At 41.7% G+C, this 18,648-nt stretch overlaps 1 protein-coding gene across 3 annotated transcripts in view; it reads left to right on the plus strand.

The window, feature by feature from the left end:
* Positions 1-18,648, plus strand: part of TLK1 (tousled like kinase 1) — a 279,646-nt gene that overhangs the window by 24,000 nt on the left and 236,998 nt on the right. For all 3 annotated transcript variants that reach the window (XM_075002149.1, XM_075002148.1, XM_075002147.1), the window contains 3 exons: positions 9,661-9,752; positions 13,733-14,130; positions 14,809-14,858. In XM_075002149.1, the coding sequence (XP_074858250.1) occupies positions 9,661-9,752; positions 13,733-14,130; positions 14,809-14,858 (540 nt within the window). The remainder of the gene's footprint in view (positions 1-9,660; positions 9,753-13,732; positions 14,131-14,808; positions 14,859-18,648) is intronic.

Here is an 18,648-nt window from a genome sequence, read left to right on the forward strand (position 1 = left end):
GTGTCTATTAGGTATTAAAAAGTAGTTGTGGGGTGAGATATTGTTGTGATCAAAAACTGCCCAGTTGACAGAAATCGAAGTCAGATTAGATGGCCAGTTTTCATTATGGCAAAAATATATCAGACCTATGTCTCCAGGTTCCATATTAGATTTCTGTATTGCTTAATATATTCATTACTCGCCTCATTTCCAGATTATTAATAAAGTAGCAACATCTGTAGCTGACACAAAGTTATCTAGGTTAGTCTGGACCACAAAGTACTGTGAGGAACTTCAGAGAGACCTAAACAATCTAGGTGAATATGCGATACAGTGGCCAACAAACTTCACTGTCAATCAATGCAAAGTAATGCACACTGGTGGGGAAAATTTAAGCTTTTCATATATCTTATAGAGTTCAGATTAACTATATCAGCTCTGTTGTCCTCATTTTGCAGCTGTGGTAAAAAAACAAACAAGATGCGAGGCTAGAAAATGAATATAATGACAAATATTGTGAAGAACGTCATAGTACCTTTAAATCAGTGGCTTGGCCTTATTTGGGTAATGTCATCAGTACTAGTCACCTCATTTCTGGAAAAATCTCTCTATGAAGAGAGGCTGGAGAGGTGGGGTTTTTTGCTTTAGGATTTAAATACATAAGAGGTGACAGGATAAAAGTATATACAATGACTGACCAATAAAAAAGAGATCTGGACCTTCTCTTCCCCCGTTTTACAACACAAGAACACGGGGACATTCAGTGAAATGAACAAGGTAAAAAACTGTGTGCAAGTAAATTGGAACTCAATGTGTCAGGAAGTTGTTGAGCCTTGAGATTCAAAAGGGATTGGACAGGGAGCCATGGAAGGGGATTTAAAACTCATACTTTAGAATTTAAGCCAGTCTCTGTGTATCTCATGGCATATCCTTCAGAAGTGAGACACTCAGCCTGGGTCTACAAACTTGGGTCAGTGCGGCTCCTGCTGGAACCCTAAGAACAGCTGCGTGGACAGCACTTTGAAATTACATCTATGGCTAAAGCTGACATTCTGAAGCCCATCCCCCTTCATAAGGCTTCAGAGCCTGAGCTCCAGCCAAAGCTACAACTTCAAGTGCAATCTACATACCTATTTTTAGAGTGCTAGCATGAGCATCGCTAGCCAAATCCATCAAGCCAGGCTGGGAGTCTTGCTTTGGCCAGCTGTGTAGGCATTGTCTTAGGCTTGGTCTACACTAGACCTTACAGTCGACTGCAGATATGCCATTCTAACTACGGCAATTATGTAGCTAGAATCAGTGTATCTACAGTTGACTGTAAGGTCTGTCCTCACTGAGGGAGGTCAACAGGAGAATTTCTGCTCTTGACTGCCCTTACTCCTCACAACGGAAGAGTACAGGGGTTGACTGTTGACCCCAGATAAATCAATTTTGTGCATCTTTACCAGACATGAAAACCAAACTTTAGAAGATCAACCCTAAACAGGTGGATCTCCCAGTAAGTATAGACAAGCTCTTAGAGATTGGGATGAGAGCTAAGTTGAGGACAGAATGTCCTGCCTCTACCTTCTTTAGGGTTCTCACTCCTCTCTCTGAATAAACTGGTACCAGCCACTGTCACAAACATGATGCTGTGTAGCTGGATCTCAGGTTTCATCCACCATGACAATTGCCATGCTCCTAAATAAGGTTTGCGAATTACTGGATCTGTTAATAATTTCTGTTAGTTGTCTATCAGGTAGGTATGATCAAAATGTTTTCAAACCAGCTTTTAATAGAATTTTTAGAATAAAAAAGCAGATGACATAGGTAAACAGCATAAGAGATAGCAGGGGTCACACTGTTGAAACTTAGGATAGAAATATCACCACAATTATGATTATATGCTTTAGAGGGAAAGGTTTAAACTGGGCCTATCTTTGTATGTTGCTATTTTGAGCATTTTTGAAATGTATAACTGTTGCAGGGGCAAATGTTTTAAAGCAAGACAGAGCTCAAGACAAAAAAGGGCCAGTCCAAGCTTTAGTTTTGATTACCTTCATATTCATTAAAGACTATACATCTTCAAGGCAGAAACTGTGTAGCTAAGAAGCTCATTAGATGATATGCTGGTTTGCAAATTTTTCTCTCTCCAGGCTAATGTGTTGGTCATGTACTGTTAATTATGTAGTATTGTTGTTTAACACAGTAGTTTTCAACCACTGTACTGTGAGAGCTGTCCAAGCGTGCTGTAAAATTTCATCCGTTTGCCCTCGCTGTGGCTCTTTGTAGAGCCACCAAGGGGGAAAATTGACAACCACGCGTCAGCTGCAGCTCAAGCAGCAAGGACCCCGTTTGTACTGAGAGGCAGCTGAAATGCTGTTTCCCAGCCCACATGGGCTGGTGGGCTGGCGTGGTGCTCACTCCCGCTGCCTGTTGTGCAAGGGAGAGGAAGGGAGAACAGGAGCCTGCTAGAGCTGGGACACGGTTTTATCGAGGATGCGAGTGATGTGAGAGTAAATTTAAATAATGGTTAGGATGAATCAGTCGCACCGGAACACCAGGCTAGGCCACAACTGAGGCTTCTCCGATGTTCCCAGGATTTTACCCCGCGACCCTGCTCGCTGTCTACGGTGGGTCTGATCACAATGGGGTTTCAGGGTGTGTGACCAAGATCACGCTGCTACTGTGTGTTTGCCCAAGGAAGAACAACAGACAAGTTTTTTGTGGTTAAGTAGAGGGAAAGGTTTAATTGAGATTTGATCAAAAAGGTACTTTGTTGCTAACCTATCACTTACAGACTGAAGTAATGACCCTTGCCTTTCCAGTACAAGCACAGGATTTGAATACCTATTGGCTTGCAGCCTCCAAACAATGTGGGTCTGTAATAACAGCACTGCTATCTAACCCCTTTTACTACTTACTGTGTGTCCGGAGTAGATCATTTTCGTCGTGTGCTGCAAAGTGGAAAATAAACACTTCAGAGCTATGAGAATATATTTTGTATATATGTTCCTGGATCTTCCTTAAGGTTCACCAGGTCGCTCTACCCTTGGCTGACTACCTCGGGGAGCAGATCTTACCAGAAGAGGAAATTTGCCTGCACTAAGCTAGGTCAGTTTCCTTATTTAAATGGGTTACCCTGCCGGCCAAGCAAGGAAAAGCCCAGCGTATGCAGGGTTTTCCTTCCCAGAGGTTTTCCCCTTAATTCCCGTAAAGCGTTGTGCACTCCAGGGTTTTCCCCTTAAAGGGTTATCCCCGGTCGCTCTTTCTCCCTAGTAAGGGGGTGTGAGCTTATAGCTCTGGACAATAACAACAAAATAGCCCTACCTAATCTTCTGTTTGGATGCAATAGTTACAGGCCAGACCAACAAGATTGGCCTCCTGTGCTTTCTACCAGAAAGCAAGGGATGCAAAATATGAGGCGCAAATTGTATAGTTGTGGAGATTCCAATCCACTTTTTGTAACAAATAATACTATCCCTCACTTACATTAACACAACCAACGACATGCAAATACACAACACAAGCAATAGAAGGAGTACATCCAACTGCCTATGTTGGTATTAAACCCGAACAGCAGATACCTCCTTTTCCCTCTCTGTAATCCAGGCGCTGGGCCTGCAGGTCTCTTCAGAGGCTAGGAAGTTATGACCCTCACAGCGCGCTTGTACGGCAGCCGCGTCAGGTCAGATAGGAAAGAAAGAAAAAAAAAAAAAAAAGGCCAGGAGGAAAAAGACCAGCTTGGTAAACAAAAAACCTCCTGAATAGAGAAATGATGACCGTGATTCCCAGCCACTGGTCTCAGCTAAGATCGATGACTGAAAGGGCAGGGTCGTTGCTGCGGTTCGCCCGTGTAGGCCACCGTAATTTTAACGGTGCGATCTACCGGGAGAGCCCTCCGGATATAAAGCACCGGAGCCTTTCAAATGATTTCCGCTCTTTGGTTGCTGGAACTCTTCTGTTCTTCTACGGCCCTCGGCGGCTAGCAAGCAACGACTGACACGCCGGTCAGCTTCGGCTCTTCCGCCGATGATCTTCAGCTACAGGCTCAGTCCAGCTTTTGGCTCAGTCCTTTCCTGATGTCTTCCTTCTTGGTCCGTTCTCCTCCAGGGTCAACGACGAACTCTCCCAAACAGGGCTGCTCTCCAGAATATATGAAGCCCGGGTGGACCTGTTTGAAAACTTGTGCCTGTCAGGTCCTCTCTGGAGTTTCCATGGTAACCTGAAGACGGTTACTCATTACCTATTCATGAGGATCCTAACCCAACCTATTGATTCAAAGTATTTTGAACACAAACTTCATGCATATTTATCATCCTATGAATATTAATACCAACGGTCGCTGACCAACGGTCACCCTATGTATCTAAACCTGAATAATATTTTAACACACTTTTTAAAGCAAATTCATTTTACAATTTATTTAATTTTAATGTGGTTTGTTAGGGAAGCATGTCATCACTGCTGACGAAGCAGATTTCTTAAATTTAAACGCTTAGTTTGAAGGCAGTTTGGTCAGGATGCAGGACAGACACACAAACACCACAGCTCATGGACAGGGACATATAAATCACCTCAGAGGAGGGTTTTTCCACAGGTTTAAATGCCACATCCTGTCTCCAGTGGACTGGTTGTGTGGGGAGCCTGCTCTCAGTGGTTACTTGTTTACGCAACATCCCTAGCAAGGCACTGAGCAGACTTTGAAAATGTGTTTGTGCTGGCCGTCTAAGACGGTGTATTCTATTGGGGGATTTGAAGCACTAATGCATTTGATCCTTTTTTAGCTTGTTGGATGCAACCCTCTCTAGTAGGACTGAAACCATAGTAAATGTAAGTAAATGTGATGTTTATGAGCAATAGATTCAGCAGAAGAAAATGGGTGTGCCTTGAAATTTTTTGTCATAGTGAAGTGTGCCATGTTACTGAAAACATTGGGAACTACTGTTTTAACAGATATCCCTGACTTGCCAGTAAGACAGGTACAGGATATTTTGGCCATGCTGGCAGATAGTTAGATGGGGCTTTGCTTAGGTGGGGTCCTGTACCCTTTCGTGCTGCTTTCTAGACAGTGGTGTGTTTTAGATATTTGTTGCATAATTTTTCATCATGTAAATCATAGAACAATAGGGCTGCAAGAGACCTAAAAAAGCCATCAAGTCCAGCCCCCTGCCCTAGGCAGGACCAAACCCATCATATCAGCCCAGACAGGGCTTTGTCGAGCCGAGACTTAAACACCTCCAGGGATGGAGACTCCACTACTTCCCTGGGTAGACCATTCCAATGCTTCACCACCCATCTTCCTGCCCTACATTCTCGAGCTATACATTTATATCCCTCCCTAAACATCTGTCCAAGTTTCCACTTTTTGTAAGCTCCCTTTTTTGTGCCTAAGTTTTCCAAGGATTTCCCCACTAAGCCAGTCTGGTCTTCTACCATATTTTCTTCTCTTGCTGCACATTGGGATGGTTTCTTTCTGCTTCTTCCATAGAGCTTCCTTAAAATACTACCAGTTTTCCTGGACTCCTTTTCCCTTCATGGTAGCATCCCAGGGGATTCTGCCTATCAGGTTCCTGAAGGAGTCAAAGTCTGCTTTTCTGAAGTCCAAGGTGTATAATTTACTGCTCTCTTTCCTTCCTTTGGTCAGGATCCTGAAGTCTATCATCTCATGATTACTGCTTCCCAGGTTGTCACCCACTTCTGCCTTCCCTATTAGTTCCTCCCTGTTTGTAAGCAGCAGGTCGAGCCGCTCACGACCTCTGGTTGGGTCCTTCAGCACTTGTACCAAGAAGTGATTCCCAACATTCTCCAGAAACTTCCTGGACTGCTTGTGTACTGCCTTATTGGTCTCCCAATAGATGTCAGGGTAATTAAAGTCCCCCATGATAATGAGAGCCTGCGATCTGGAAACTTCTCTCGGTTGTCCAAAAAAAGCCTCGTCTACCTCATCATCCTGATTTGGCAGCCTGTAGCAGACACCAACCACCACATCGCCAGTGCTGGCTACACAACTAAGCTTGACCCATAGATTCTCAACAGGCTTTTTTCCCTCTATGTACTGGAGTTCCAAGCAATCATAGTGCTCTCTTACATACAGTGCAACTCCTCCTCCTTTTCTTCCTTGCCTGTTCTTCGTAAACAGTTGATAGCCTTTCATGACAGCGCTCCACTCATGCAAGTCATCCCACTAAGTGTCTGTTATCCCAATCAAGTCATAGTACTTGGACTGGGCCAGGGCTTCTAATTCCTCCTTGTTACCTAGGCTTCTGGCATTGGTGTACAAACACCTTAGATAATCAGTTGATCTCCCCACCCTCACTATTCGAACCAGGGGTCCACTTTTGTTGTTCATTCCTCTTTGCATTTCTTCCCAGCCTCCAAGTTCCTTTCTCCCCATGGGGTTTTGGTCACCATCCCCCAGCGAGCCTAGTTTAAAGCTCTCCTCACTAAGTTTGCAAGCCTACTTGCGAAAATGCTCCTTTCTGTCTCGGTTAGGTGGACCCCATCTCTTCCCAATAATCCTTGTGCCCGGAACAGCATCCCATGATTGAAGAATCCAAAGCCCTGTCTCCGACACCACCTGCGTAACCATGCATTTACTTCCTCAATTTGAGGGTCCCTACCTAGCCCTTTCCCTTTGACAAGAAGGATGGATGAGAACACCACTTGTGCTTCAAATTCTTTGACCCTTCTTCTCAGCGCCACATAATCCACAGTAACCCACTCAAGGTCATTCTTGGCCGTATCGTTAGTTCCCACATGCAGAAGTAGGAAGGGTAGTATTCCGAAGGCTTGAGCAGTTTTGTAAGAAGGGTCTCAGTCACATCCTGAAGTGACAAATTTCGCAAGACAATGCGGAAAATATCTGCTTCCATTCACATGCTCTGTTCAGTCAAGCAGTCTGGTGGGTTTTCATGTGTGGAGACATGGGGACAGTTTGGCCCCATGTTAGAAGAAAAGTGGCTAGGGTAAGCTGAAGATAGAATTGCTAGATCTTACATCAGACATACTCAAGTGAATACAATCCTGATGGCGCTCAGATGAATCTGATACTTTTCCACTCGATGAGAAAAATTCAAACCAAGCACAAACCGCTGCATATGTCTCTTTCGTGGATAAAGGGGATGAATTTACAAGCTTGCTGTGTATAAAACTTTTCTGCAGAGTAAGATGGCTTTTTCTGGGGTTTTGGTCCTCTTTGGAGCAATGTTGCTGAATGCTGTCAGCGGCCTTATGGCTGAACCCTCCCAGAACTGAGTTGGCCCAGTGTCTGTCTTGCTCTGCTGCATTGGAGATTAGTTTGATTCCGTTAGAGGAAGCAGTAGCCTCCAGTGCCTTTCAAAAATTATGAAAATCGTGCTGCAGACGGGCCTGTAATCAGTAAGTAGACATACTGGGGCTGTTACCCAACTCTTCCTTTCCTTGGAGAAGATAGAGCTTCTGGCCCATCAGGACAGGATAGTGGGCCGCCCCAGAGGGCAAGGTGCCAGGCTCAGTGAAATGACCAGCACACTGGGTGACAATCCCAAGGGGACCCCTGTGTGCCAACCCATCCCAACATGAACATGCTGGTTTAACAGTCAAAAGGCTTTTTTATATATTTTAATTTATACGATTCACACTCAAAAACTGGCCTGATTTGTTACTTTCCTCCTCCTCCTCCTCATTTCAGCTCCATAGCCCCTTCCTGATGACATAAAAAATTTCTTTTCTATTGTGAAATATTTGTCTGAAGCTGATGATTTCAGGAATAACTTAGCTGAGGGAATCTCGAATATTTGAAAAATAAATGTAGCCTGGTTAATAATATTCTCAAAGACAGCATCGAGTGCATTTTAAAGCAGAAGAGCTTTGCTCTCTTCAGATTTAATATACAAGCTAAAAAAAATTAACCTTTATTGCTAGTATGGATTTGAGATGATTGTTTATATTGTGGTAGTAACCAAAATGTGCTAAGAGCTTTCCAAGTACAGCAGAAGGGTAAAATACTCTCCCCCAAAAGCTTGCAATCTTTGAAAACAATCTTAGAAAGGAGTTAAAATAAATGAGTCAGGTCCCAGCAGTGCTTATTCTGAAGTAAATGGGAGTTTCGCAGTAACTTTGGAATCAGACACAGGATCCTGAGGGCCTGATCGGAGAGCTATATTAGAGTGAATAGGAATTGCAGGAGTTCAGTGCTTGTCAGGGGCAGGTCCTTATTTTGTTCCACTTAAGGTACGATGTGAATTAGTTAAATGATAGGAGTGAACCATTTTACATAACCATAGTAACTCGTTCTGCAATCACAAGGCATTGCAGCACAGCTCGTCTCTTGCCTCAGACTGATTGGTCCTCCATATGAGATGTAAGAGTTTCTGGACAAAGATGTGTTCCTCTGCTCAGCAGTGACTGCTTTCCTACCTCCATGACCTTTGGCTCGCCACATGATAAACATTAGTAACAAGTGGATTCTTTGGGTCAGAATCTGTGCTAACAAGTCTGCTAGACAGAATCAAGTATATATCTAACGTGACCAGTGTTCCCTGTAAAGCTGAATGCTTGGGTGGTTGCCCAGTGGAGATTCACATGCCACCAAACTGATTAGCAGAGTGCTCACAGCGGCATGCAGTGAGTGTGTTTATGTGGGTGACGCACATCTGCACGTGACTTGTTGCACATAAAATTTTTTCTGCTGATGGACGGAAGAAATCAGAGGGAACACTGAATGCGGCATACAAAATAAATGCATGTAAACAGAGTTGACTGAGAAGAAAACAAAATGCCGATTATTTTCCCCATTTGCATGCGGAGGTCTATCTTTAATCATTCATCTGACATTTATGTCACTGATGATTAGTAACACACACCAGCTTAAATTTTTAACTCCTACAAACTCTTAATTTTGTACCTCTGTCAGTCCTGGGAATTGCGCAAAAAAAAAAACAACAAAAAAACCAAAACTGAAGTGTGTTTCAGAGATGTAGACATCGTGTGGTGTTGGGACATTGGCTCCAGTATTCTTCCACTCCAATCTGGTTAACATTTGCAAGTTGTTATTTGGCCCAGAGATCTGAATCTTTATTCCTGTCAGGTTGTTCATACTTGGCTGTTAATTGCTTCAATGCACTGTCCTTCTGGATGCTCTGTGCATGTTTTCCATAAGCATGCATGTAGTCCATAATCAAACATGGAAATTGCAAATGTCTCTCACCAAATCGTTGAATATATTCTTCTATTAAATTGTTGTTTGTATGTGTTTCTAAAAAGTACAGCTCTGCGGGATATACTTCAGTTCACTAGGATACCAAATTGTATAACTATAAACTCACGGAGTGAAAATTTAGGGTTTTTTTCCCCCACCATTGCCAGTTTGAGAACAAATCATCAGGAAAAGGGATGGCTACAGAGAGTCTCACAGAAAGAGCAACAAAAAGACAATATGCCATAGAGTCATTCAAATAATCAGCTACTAGGGTGTATTTTTAGGAGAGGATGTTATATTGGCTGTCAGCACAGAGGCTGCTCGAACTCAGAACAAGGAAAAAGAGCTAAACATAAGAACTGTAGGAGCTCCAGGTTGCATCAAGACCAGATGAAAGAATTATCTTGCACCTGAATGCATTTGTATGACACTTTTTAACGTACAATATAGTTAATTTGTGAGCAGTCCCCAAAAAAGGCTATGGAGAAATCATGTTAAAAGTGTGTTCTGTCTTTTTGCAGGGACCATATGCAGTGGACACAAGAAGAAGAAGAAGGAGCCAGGGAAAAAGCAAGAGAGAATTCGTGTGTGCGAGTTGAACCAGAAGATCAAGGTAATGAACCCATAATTCTGAAGAAGATCTAGAGTTCCAAGGATGCTCTTTTATTTAATTTTTTTCCCAATTAAATCCACTTTCTGCTCATTTATCTTTGTCTAATAAACCATTACAAACTCATCCATAAGCATTCATCTTTACTTAAGTATTCAGTTATCCTTTTAAAGTATTTTACCTCTCTCCAGAACAACAGGGGTCTCTGCCTAATATGATGAAATCTGAAAATTGTCATTTCCAGAGTTGTGAATCTGCACCTTCATCTTTACAGTGCTTGAAATTAAAGCCCACATTGTTGCTTCTCCTGTCATCACTGCAAAAGGGAGTGAATTTGCAGTCATTGGAGGTGATGAAATCTTAAGTTCTCTAGAAGATTTTCCCATTTGCTTTTTCTTTGATTGCAGATCAGCTTAGTAGTACTGTCTTTCAGGAGATCTGAGACGGATTTCTGGTCCCAGATGTATGCATGAGGCATTTTGAACTAGAATTGCTTGAGAGACATCGTGTTCAGTCCCTGGGCAGAAGATCTTTTCTCGTATCATTCACAGGTGGCTTCTACGAACGAAGGGGTTTCATTCGCTGGCTGTATGTATCCTCTCTTCCAGAAAGATGACGGATTGGTAGAGTAAAGGAATTAAGCTTTTCAGAGCTTTGCGCTGTCTGTAGAATGCCTTCTTATGGAAGTAAACAAAGCAAAAAGCTCACATACGCCAGTGTTGTCATCTTAGTGGAATTTCTACTCACATTAGGATGTCACTGAATTCGCATTGAAAATCAGCACACGTGCATGTACCATGTGGTTTTTGAACTACTGGCATGCAGGAGTAGTGGAAGGCAGATTACACTATACATTTTGATGACAAAATCAGTAATACAGAATTTTGCAGCACCTGGTTAAATGAACAGTGTTGAGGGTGGCAGTGGAAGCGGGGTCTCCATGCACAAGAAATCTGTAATCCTCAATTTGTTTATTTTGGTTTTTGCACATTACCAAGAGTGACACTAAATCTATTGCAGCATTACTCCTGGAGGCTGCTAATCTTTCTATTATTAGAAGGATATTCTGAAAATAGTGATCTTGTGTGTATTGGGGTAACAGTGGGGGTGGCAGGTCTGGAACTGTGTCAGACTAGATTGGATCATCATGATGCTATTCACTTTGATACATGTATTGGAGTGTGTTTCAATTGCCCCTGAATGCTTCTGTGGTGTGCTTCATTACCTTTTAGTAACTTGTGATTGAGGGTTTTTTTTCTGACACTCGTTTCTTTGCAGCATACCTTGAGAGCAGGGCCTTTCAGTATCCTGCTCTTTTACATTCTCTCCAGTCTCTCATTCTTTTTCTAAATCCACACAGATAATGTTTATCTTTTAAACTTCACATCTAATATTTTCATCTGTTTATTGAAAACAAACTGAACTGTGTACGCATGTGGTTCATGTGAAATTCTTACTCATCATCTAAAGTCAATTATAATTTAGTTAGCACTTGCTAGAAATGGCACAAGCACTCATTTGCTTTTTGCCAAGGCAGGTAAGAATGCAAGGTTGTTTTCTATGAATGCTGCTCTTTTTAAAACTTGAATTAGGTGCACATTGCCAGTAATATTCCCTCAAAAACTCCAGTTTGGCTCTGCAAGTGGTAGCCCATTTTGACCTATATATATTAACGATGAACGAAACTGAAGCTAATGAGCAGGTATTTTGGTGCCTTGGACACTGCAGTGTGGTGAAAAAAAAAAAGACTTTCCCAGAACACTGAATTATCACTAAAATAAAAAAGCTGTGACAAGCCTCAATATAAGCAGGAAATGCAAAACTGAATGGCCTGATGATACCACATCGGTTTTCTCCTTCCCATGTTGAGCTTCTTGTCAGGCAGGGCTACAGGTTGTGGCAGAGCAGCTGCACAAAAGAATCCATTTTAAAAAAATGAGGCACAGTTACAAATTCCTAGATTAGTTTCGTTTGAAAAGCTGAGTGCACCATTGAACTGTGTGCCTGCCCAGGTTTGGAAAGTGCTACATTCAGAAAGCTTAACAGAATAAACAGAAGCAAGTAAAATACATGACTCAGGAGCTAGTCTGACTGACCTATCTTATGAAACTATTAGAGATTAAGAAAGGAATGTTAATAATTTAATTGGATAGGAAGCTGCATTACTTGACTCCTTGCCTGAACCACAAAGTGAGAGAGTCACATGAGCAATGTGGGTTGAATTTGATGAGTAATACACTCTTCTGGTCAAGTTAATTTAATAATGAAGGAGTTTGTCATATTGATAGGAAAACTGATTGGCAATGACACAACACAGTGAAGGATGGATTTTAAAAGAAAATAGACTGGCCAGCAAACTAGTGTTATTTATGAACCTGAATTTTAAAGGCTTTAATTTTAAGCAGTGTGCTTCTGTATTAAACAAGCTATCAGATCTAGAAATCTTATAGAGCAGTTAAATGCAAGATGTTTTAATAGTGTTTTGATCAGACATTTAGGGGAGATTGTAAATCTAACAAAGAGATTAAAGTAAGTTCAGACTCTTTTTGAGCAGGAGGCTTGGTTTTGTGTTTTTATTATCAAGTATCTGTACAAGTGCAACTCAGATGTTTGAAATCCAGTACAGATCACCTCAATTAACTCTGTACTTGCAGGGTAAGACTCTGCACCATTACTGAGCATGGCTGGGTTTTGCTTTTTAATAAAAATGATGCATATCTCTAGTACATGGCATTCTGTCTTCTCATTGGAACATCTCACTCCCTCTCCTAATCCAAACACTTCTAAATGCTCCTCTGAGTTTTATTAACTTTGAAAAATTTGTGTGATTTTAGGCAATTTGGTTTTAAAATACCAAGGAAGAGGGCAGGGGGAACTAGTGACTCTGTAATAATTGCATGGAATAGTTGTTAAATCATCTAATACATATTACATAAATTGATTGACAAATCAGAATTCTTGAATGCAAAGAGCCAGTTTTTAGCCAATGTCTTTAAAAGTTTTGCAGAGCAAACAAGTGTTCCTTTTACTCCTGCACATTGTCATTCTCTGTAGCACATCAGTGGTAATGTTAAAAGAGTCTGCTGCCGTTGGCCACATGCAATTAACAGTGATCAGTGAATATGGCTCTGAAGGAGTGGATTTTTAATAACATATGTTCAGAGAAAGAATTGCAGCTAACAAAACATTTGCAAATGTTCATCTAAATTCATAAGTCATGACTGAGTATTAATTTAAATTTCATGATTCTTAATTTAGGGGAAAGAGCAGTGCATTGCTTTTATAATTTGATTTATGGCTTCATTATTTCCTGAGCAGTTTACAGGTGCATGTGTTTTTATGTGTGCATGTATATATGTGAGCTGTTATAGTACATGAAAGCCACTTTGCAAATTTGTGCATCTAAAACTCAATGGGTATTTAGATTCTTTTATAATATTGCTTATGGATTTTTTGCATAGGTTAGTATTAGAGACATGGGACCAAATTAAGTGTAGTTGCGTCATCTTACATCAGGGATGTTTATTTTTGACGTCCAAACTAACATTTTGCGGCACACATGGATTTTACAAACCCATTTCCAGAGGCCCATATATCCTTCCTTATAGTTAATATAAATTAAATTAAATGTAGCTCTTATTTATAACAATGGAAGTTGGTTTATATGAAATATAACTCAGGTAAGCAGATTATTTTGCATTTTGGTGACATTCTTTCTGTGCATGACTGAACAAAAATAGAATGAAAGATGCAGAAAGCTGTTCCTACAGTCTTAATGCAGGTAAACTCCTTTTTAAAGCCAGTAGGAGTTTTCCCTTGAACTCAGGTGAAAGGCCTGAGCTCAAAATCTCAATGCTTTATTTAAGCAACACCATGTGGAGAGCATCAAATTTCTTAAATTTTATCTTGATAGTTTAATTTTTAAATATCATGTTGTGTTGTTATTTCAATTAAGTGCCTGTCCTCTCATTTTTTTATTCCAGACAAATATGAGAGAGAGGCTAGTAAATACTGGAATGAATTTTACAAGACTCATAAGAATAACTTTTTCAAGGATCGTAATTGGCTGTTTCGGGAGTTTCCAGAAATTCTTCCCAATGAAAAGAAAGAGCAGATGAATAAAGAGGAAGAACCTTGGGCTCGTGTGAAGCTGAATGGTACAAACAGTTACACAAATGTGGGCTTTCCTGGAGTGGTTGAAGTAGGCAAAGGTTATTGCCAGAATAATTTGGTTGGTGATATATCATCTGTACAAGGAGATGCATACAACAAAAACCAAGAAGAACCTGTTACTGATAAGAAACATGTTAAGAATTGTGAACGAGAACCTGTGACGCAAGAATCCTTCCCTGGCAGTGGCTCTACTTACAGAATACTTGAGGTACTTTACTGCAGATATTCAACTCATAACATATAACTCCAAATGTTGGCTTCAAATAAAACAAGAAGTCCTGTGGCACCTTATAGACTAACGGATATTCTATAAGGTGTTAAAGAACTTCTTGTTCTCTAAGATACAGACTAACACAGCTACCTGTCTGATACATGGTAATTAAATATTCAAATATATATAAATATAATTGAAATATAGTGGTAATTATCCAGGCAATAGCTGTTCAGAGTTCACATCACTACTTCTGCCTTGTGTCTGAAGTTTCAGAGAGATGTAAGGAAATCAGATGCCCAGTTCCCATTGAAAGTGGTTGGGAGTTGTGCTCCTAATTCCCTTAGGCCTGCCCCAGTCTGATATATTTTGTTCTGCCTATACCAATGCTTTGTGACAAGATAGCAAAATTGTACAAGAAAACTCTGCTATTTCCTGCACAGCTGCCTCTGGGAGAAGAATCTTTTCTGGGCATAGTATAGGACTTGATGTAGGCCCATAAGAATGGCAGAAGAGTCAGTCCATCTGAGAATTGTGGTGTAAGGAGCAGCAAAACCATCTACCCCTTATTTGCTTCTTTAACTGTAGTGGTTTCCAGTAATTTTGAACTAAAACTCTGAGATATAGCCTTTGCTTGATGCTTTATTTTAATTTTTGTTTGTGCTTCAATTCCAGGTCGGTTGTGGTGCTGGAAACAGTGTTTTTCCTATTTTGAAAGTTATCCGGTAAGCAGTGTCAGCTTCCCCAGTGCATACCCAACATTAATGAAAAAAATTTAAGCTAGTCTCGTGCCGTGAGAGATGCTGGATTGACAGCTCTAGACACCAAAGCGTTCTAGTTACCTGCAGAACAGAGACAATGTGAACTGTAGCAGGTGTGCAGATTGGCTCTCATGGCACTGAGCCAGTTATTCAGCTTTGATTTAGAAGGGCAAACCTCTGGTTGTGAGGCGAGAGGTCAGTCTTCAGGCTCACGCAAACCAACTACTATTGAAAGTGTCTGTCACTTGTGGTGCTAGTTTGGGTGTTTACACCAATCCAGTGGGCTCTGGACTGAAACTACCAACACTTGTCATAGAAGTGACTGAAAAACCAGGAGATTGCATCCGTTTCTGGGTCCAAATTCAGAGACACTAGAAACAATGGTGCATATTACAAAATGGCAAGAAGTGATGAGTGCTGTCTTTGACCCATTATGTTTAGGGCCCTATTATATGGTCAGTTCATGGCTGTAGGATTTTTAAAATGGTAAATTTAATTATTCCTGCTATTTAAATCTGAAATTTCACAATGTTGTAATTGTAGGGTTGCTGACCCAAAAAGGAGTTGTGGGAGATCCAATGGCCATTGTAGCGGAGTTGCACTTCTGCCTTCAGAGCTGGGCAGGTGGAGCCAGCTTTGAAGGTAGCACCCTGCCAGCAGCAGCACAGAAGTAAGTGTGACAATACCATATCAGGCCATTCTTTCTTCCTCGCTGCTGCCTGCTGAGCTGAATCCTCTGTCAGTAGCAGCAGCTCTCTGGTTGCTCAGCTCTGACAGCAGAAATCCAGGGTGCTACCTTCAGAGCTGGGTGCCCAGCCAACAGCCACTGCTCTCCAGCTACCCAGCTCTAAAGACAGTGCAGAAGTAAGGGTGGCAATACAGCAAAAATAAATAAACTTGTGACCCCCCCCTCCGCCCCCGCAACTAGATTTTGGTTCAGGACCCCCAATTTACAAAACACTGTTCTTCTTCATGAATTCTTTATAGTATAGGGCAGTGGCAAGGAAACTTTTTATATTTGTTCCTGCTTTTCATCCCTGCAATTAACCGGGGGCCCCCAACCTGTGTAATTGTAATCTGAACGAATGGAAATTTCAGTTATGTTCACATGGAAAAAAAAAAACCACTTTCAACACATATAAGAAAATAAGTATGTAGAATGAAAAAAAATTGTAAATTAGTATATACATTTGAATACATACATAAAAACAGTGACATATTTCACAATATTTTGATGAAATGGAGAGTGCTTTATATATATAAAAACTCTTTATCTAGCTGTTTCAGGACCCCATTCCACCCACTCTACAGATTGGGGGAAATAAAACAAAAATCCAACAGCTCCCTGCTGGGCAAAGTTAAACAAAAGAACAAAACAAAAGAGCAACGTAATTGCACTTGAGAAAAAAAAAAGTAAAAAAAAAAAAGAAAAAGCCTGAACTCTCTTGGGAAGCTGAATAAAGGGGCTGCCCCAGTAGAAGCACACATCTCTTACCCCTACTCAGCTGCCTCTGACACTCATGCCTTCCAGCTTGCTCGGGTTGGGAGACCAGAAATAATCCCAGTGTCCCCAGGGGATGGTGGCCCTGCAGGGGGCAGGAGGGCTGGCAGCACAGGTCAGTCGAGCTCATGGAGGCTGGAGAGGCACCTGCGGTGGGGGACCAGAATGAAGCCACTCTCTGCTGGTGGCAGATGGAAGCAAACAGGCAGTGCTGCTGAGCTAGCAGAGGCTGAGGGAGGCAGCAGAGGACCCCCACAGGAGGCGAGAGAGAGCCGATTGTGCTGCTCCCTCCTTTTGAAATTTCACACGCACCCACCAGTTTGCAGTCCCCCGGTATAGGAGGAAAGCACACAAAAGGCCAAGTTTCATGGAGAAGTCCAGGCTTCCTGGTCTGTGACATGTTTTTCATGACTGTGAATATGGTAAGGTTCTACTTACATCACTTCTGAATTTAGCCCTTAGTCTTCATCAAAGTAGCTCAAGTTTTAGTGATGCAGAGAGCCAAATCCCCTAAATCTCCATCCTGTCCCATGCCATCCATTTAGCTTTTGTTATTAGAAGAAAGTGTTCTGAGAGAATGTTCTCCTTTCCATGCACATGCTTAGCTTTCACTGGAAACAACGTCCACACGCCTGGGGAAGGGATGGACTCTTCTTTGTTTTCAACTTTGAAGCTTGTGTGCAACACACGAATTGTTGCTCTGCAGACCTGTACTAACAACGTGCACTTTCCTGAAGCCTTCAGACCGCTGCACAAACATTGCTAGCCTCAGCATTCCTGTGGTAGAAGCACCGTTGTGTACGTTTCACAGATGCGGGAATTCACATACAGACAGATTCAGGGTCTGTGTACGCAGCTGGTGGAAGCATGCTTCCCAGCCCCAGAACACATACACACCCTAGCTTTGGTCTGCCTAGCACACGAAAAGTATGACCACGGTAGCACAAATAGTGGCTCAGGCTAGCTGCCCAAATACAAACTGGCAGCCCCATTGGGTACATGTGCAGGTAACTAGCCCAAGCTGTCACCGTAGAGGATGCAAACTCAAACAGAGATAGAGAATGCTGTGTGATCACATGGGGAAGCACCTTCCTAACTGCTGTGTAGACATGCCCGAAGGGGTATGCCCAGTACTTTTTTTGCGTCAGTACTTGCCAGTACTGAGTATCAGCACCTCGACAGCTGCAGCCCTGGGGGGGGGGGGGGGGGTGGGGAGGAGGGAGCCAGATGAGTACTGGCTCCTTTTTACAAAAAAAGGCACTGGCTATGCCAATGTAACCACCCTCAGGTAGACTCAAACCTGGGACCTCTGGACCTCAGTGCAGGCACCTCTACAGTTTGAGCTAAAAGCCACTACTGTCTCAGCTAAGGCTGTAGAAGAGACTCATTCTTTCTGTGTGTAAGTAGATTAGGTGCCACTACATGGGACGGTGAACCATACATAAGAGTGTACGTTACACCAATATTACACAGGAAGTGTGCTCTAGTGTTAGCTATAGAATCCAGTCCCAAACTACCAGACCTTAATCCCAAAACAATCCTCCTTCCCTCAACAGCAGATTATATTGTGAAAGGAAAAAACAACATTATCAATGTAATTAAAATTATCAACAGAAAGTAGTGTTTTGTGGGAGAAAAGACATTATTAAGTAAATATATGGGGAAAAACTCCATCTGGGGTGTATTTATACAGGCAACATTATTTGTGCTGCAAAACTTGTTATAATTAAGAGTTCTCCTGTTAATCACTGTTTTACTCAGTGGTCAGTTTGTATGCAAAGCCTGCATGTGACCAAATAGATACATTAACTGCACAGCATTTGTCATTTAAAACACAGGGGTGTGATTGAAGTCTTGGTGCCTTTACAAATGCATTGTACTTTAAAACATGCACTGATTTCATATTTTAATTGATGAACATCTCTGTTGGAAAGCACATCTTAGATATAAGTACAATTCATCCTATATTTGGCAATGTAAAATTGCCTTTTGTCTGCACAAAAGAATAGCACTACAGTATGGATTCACACTGCTTGAAAGAAAACCTTCCCCTTTCTGTGGAATATTATTTAATTTTATTAATGATCCAAAATTAAAAGTAAAAAGAAATGATTCTTTATACAATTAATATTCCTTTAATGCAGTCCTGCGATGATATAGCTGTCCAGACCACATCTCTCACTGTTTGACAAAGACTTTTCATGCTGCTTGCTTCCCACATTCTGCAAAAGAGAGCAGCTGCTTATATACCTT

This window comes from Carettochelys insculpta, chromosome 8, assembly GCF_033958435.1.
Source record: "Carettochelys insculpta isolate YL-2023 chromosome 8, ASM3395843v1, whole genome shotgun sequence".
Lineage (NCBI taxonomy): Eukaryota > Metazoa > Chordata > Testudines > Carettochelyidae > Carettochelys > Carettochelys insculpta.